The sequence below is a fragment of the Primulina eburnea genome, chromosome 2 (assembly GCF_022965805.1).
Source record: "Primulina eburnea isolate SZY01 chromosome 2, ASM2296580v1, whole genome shotgun sequence".
NCBI classification, from domain to species: Eukaryota; Viridiplantae; Streptophyta; class Magnoliopsida; order Lamiales; family Gesneriaceae; genus Primulina; species Primulina eburnea.
The window spans coordinates 7,200,816-7,203,925 of record NC_133102.1 but is presented as its reverse complement, the minus strand read 5'-3'; the positions used below and the strand labels follow the sequence as shown (position 1 = coordinate 7,203,925).

Sequence of the window (3,110 nt, the reverse complement as noted above, 5' to 3'; positions counted from 1 at the left end):
GCAGACTCTCATAACTTAGCTCATTATTCGAGAAAAGTTGAGCTGAAAATGTTTGTCCATAATATCAAGATAATAAATCCCAAGATGGCTAGCTAGCTTTATTTTCCGTAGTTCTCTAATCCATTATCATAGAAAGTTACATTTTCATAACATGTTTAAACATCGGGTGACGCATTCTGCATTTCAATCTCCTCTCCATCGTCAATTTGTGATGTTCTTTGTGTGTATTTTCTTGCCCAGAAGAGATAATGCAAGAAGTTCAATACACTTAATACGCACATGAACCAGTAAAATTTGTCCAGCTGATAATGGTTTAAATTTGTCCCGTAGAGCCAAGGGGTTGGACGAAATGCTCCAGAGATGGAGTTCACCAAGCGTACTAGTACCGAACTGAGATAGTAACCCATTGCTAGTGATGCCCATGATAGAGATGTTGCCAATGATCTCATGCTATATGGGGCTTCTGTGAAGAAAAAATCCATCATGCCAGCCAAGCTGAAAAGATCGGCTGAACCGAGAAAAAGGTATTGCAGAGCCACCCAGAGGCATGTAAGTGGTAGAGGTTGGGTTGAGTCTGTTAGGCCTGATTGTAATGCAACCTGCTTCCGTTTTGTTTCAACCAAAGCAGCTACTGCCATGGCTATGATAGAAAGAACTAGCCCGATTCCGATTCGTTGTAGATGTGTGACTCCCGTTTCGGTGTTGGTCAGTTTCTTTGAAAATGGTGTGATAATGTGGTTGTAGAATGGTGCTAATATCATTATGAAGAGGATGGGAAATACCGGAAGAGAGGCTGGTGGAATTCTTAAAGATCCGACTTTAGTGTTCATGGTGGCTGCTTGTTGTATGGAGAAGGTAGAAAGCTGAGCGAGGCAGCAGTTAAGCATAATGGTTGACATGAATATGGGAAGAATCTTAAGGACAGATTTCACTTCTTCTACTTGTTTCACTGTGCAGCGAAGCCATGATGAGGTTGGTGTGGCCTCTAATGCTTTGTTAAGGAAATTGAGATCTCTGGTAACGTTTTTTCCATTGTCCATGTCCACCTTTGTATTCGATGGGGTTGGGCTTGCATTTTCCGTGGCACTCTTTGTTTTCCTTGAAATCCAAAACTTGTATAATGCAGCTATTATTACCTATCGATAAATGAAATAGTTTAACCTTTCCAAGTTCTCAGAGATTCTAAAGCTATTAGCCACTTATTAAACATACCTTCAATATGGTTGTAATTGGGCTTCCTATGGGAATTTTGATCCTGTATTTAGAAGAGCCGAGGAGGAAAATTGGTATGGAGATCAAGATTGCTGTGGTTGCTATTCCGAGTCCCCACTGCCAACCTTTATTATCTTCAACCCACACCACAAATGTTACTGCAATTAATGCTCCACAAGAGAGACAGAACACATAGTTATTGAAGAATGTTGATCTCTGCTTCCTTCCGTGTGAAGTGTGCTCATCAAATTGCTCCGCACCGTGTGAAGGAAGTGAACCTTTTATTCCTCCAACACCTAGCGCTACCAAATAGAGGCCTATAAATAACATTGCTGCATTCCCACTGTTAACTTCCTCGCTTGAAGCATTTCTGTTAACTGAGGCGGAAACTGGTGGTTTCAGTGAAGGCGTGTGAGCTTGCACGGTGAGTATCAACAGACCCTGCGCCATAATCACCTGGAGTCAGACAAATCATGTGCTTTATAACACTTATGTGTCTAGTAAAGTACACAACAGATGAAAAATTATGTTGCTTTCTTGGCTACCCAACTTCAAACCAGGGGAATGTAATTCTTGTTATTGTGGGTTAGCAAATGAATAACCTTTCTCCTCGAGTCTTGACATCCAGTCATTTAAAGTTTAATCTGATACCTCGAACAGATTACATACTGTTTTAAGAATTAGTAAGAGCAAATGGTACCATTTTAGTGGGTCATACCTTTGCAATATTCCATAAAATTGTTTGCACAACAAGTCACGTGCATGATTATCAATTAAATTATTATGTGTTGTTAGGCATCAATAATGCAAAATCTGGTGACCACCCAGAGGTATGATACGCTGCTTTCTCATTAAATTCAACACATGGTTCTTCTTGCTTCTAGTTTGCTGAATCTTTAGGACCAAATATTGTTCTTGGCAAATTTTAGCTTTGACCCTTCTCGGGACTCTGTTCTTCAAGTAAACCCCCTAAAAATACTGAAGCTGTCATTGGAGTCTTGTATTTAGCAGGAGCATGTTATTACCTAAATAATTATTAAAACCTGTTTTAGCTACGAATGCATCTTCCCCTCATCTGTGAAACTCAGTAGTCAGTACTAAATTGAAATCCCATGAATACCAAGTCATTATCGTTTTGAAGGTAGGCCAAACATTACCAGAAATTCTGTTGTTGCACTTATCAGATAGATCGAGTAGGTGGTGAAGTAGGAGTCGGATAAGAAGCCGCCTAGGAGAGCAAGGAGGAAAGCAGTGCCCATGAAGTTGGTAACGATGTTTGCTGAAGCTGATGGAGAAAAATGCATGAACTTTGACAGATAAAGTACCAAGTTGCTTGCATTAGCAAGGTACGCTAAGTTCTCCAAGACTTCTGCAACTAAAAGTTTAGCATAGGAAGTTCAGAAAAGAAAAACTATTTTGTTCATACACAATAAATATTTATGATACAGCGAGTTGAAACTATCATTGAATCAGAGACACGCTACCCAAAACAAAAGTGGCTGCAGGCACACCACCGTGTTGGTCTTTGAGGGCTGGTCTGTTTTTCCAATCTGCGTAGCCTTCCCACATGTTGAAAGGTTGCCCTTTATCCTACAAATCGATATGATAGACAAAAATGTAAATGAACATCTTAATCATGGTGAAGAACATGAGTCCAAAACAGAAAAGAAAAAAGGAATCAGCGCTGGAATGGACCATTTCTTCCTTCAGAGTTGCAAAATAAGTTGCTAAATGAAATTTTATCAGAGAATATGCAGTCTAAGCAGGTGCCGGAGGACTAGTACTTAAATAGTGTGGAGATTACGTTGTCCAACTCGAATGGAAGAATCTGGATTTCGTGAGTATTCCGTACCCATGTGATTCCAAGATAGTGATGTATTTAGTTTCTGGACAAAATG

General features: G+C 39.9%; 1 protein-coding gene across 2 annotated transcripts; it reads right to left on the bottom strand.

Annotated features, from left to right (window-relative positions):
- Positions 1-3,110, bottom strand: LOC140822861 (protein NRT1/ PTR FAMILY 4.6-like). 2 transcript variants are annotated; one of them, XM_073183782.1, is made up of 5 exons: positions 2,908-3,110; positions 2,697-2,802; positions 2,370-2,581; positions 1,213-1,653; positions 1-1,136 (listed from the first exon to the last, which is right to left on the bottom strand). In XM_073183782.1, exons 1-5 carry the CDS (start codon positions 2,908-2,910, stop codon positions 156-158), a joined length of 1,743 nt encoding a protein of 580 aa, XP_073039883.1. In that variant the 5' UTR covers positions 2,911-3,110; the 3' UTR covers positions 1-155. The 2 variants fall into 2 exon arrangements, with proteins under 2 accessions (XP_073039883.1, XP_073039882.1); XM_073183781.1 differs by having other exon boundaries at positions 2,370-2,587; positions 2,908-3,108.

Excerpts from the sequence above, each read along its gene's own strand:
- LOC140822861 (XM_073183781.1), bottom strand. Across the intron at positions 1,654-2,369 it reads GTGCAACAACAGAATTTCTG|GGTCTGTTGATACTCACCGT; the intron begins GTAATGTTTGGC and ends ATTATGGCGCAG. Across the intron at positions 1,137-1,212 it reads CAATTACAACCATATTGAAG|GTAATAATAGCTGCATTATA; the intron begins GTATGTTTAATA and ends ATTTATCGATAG.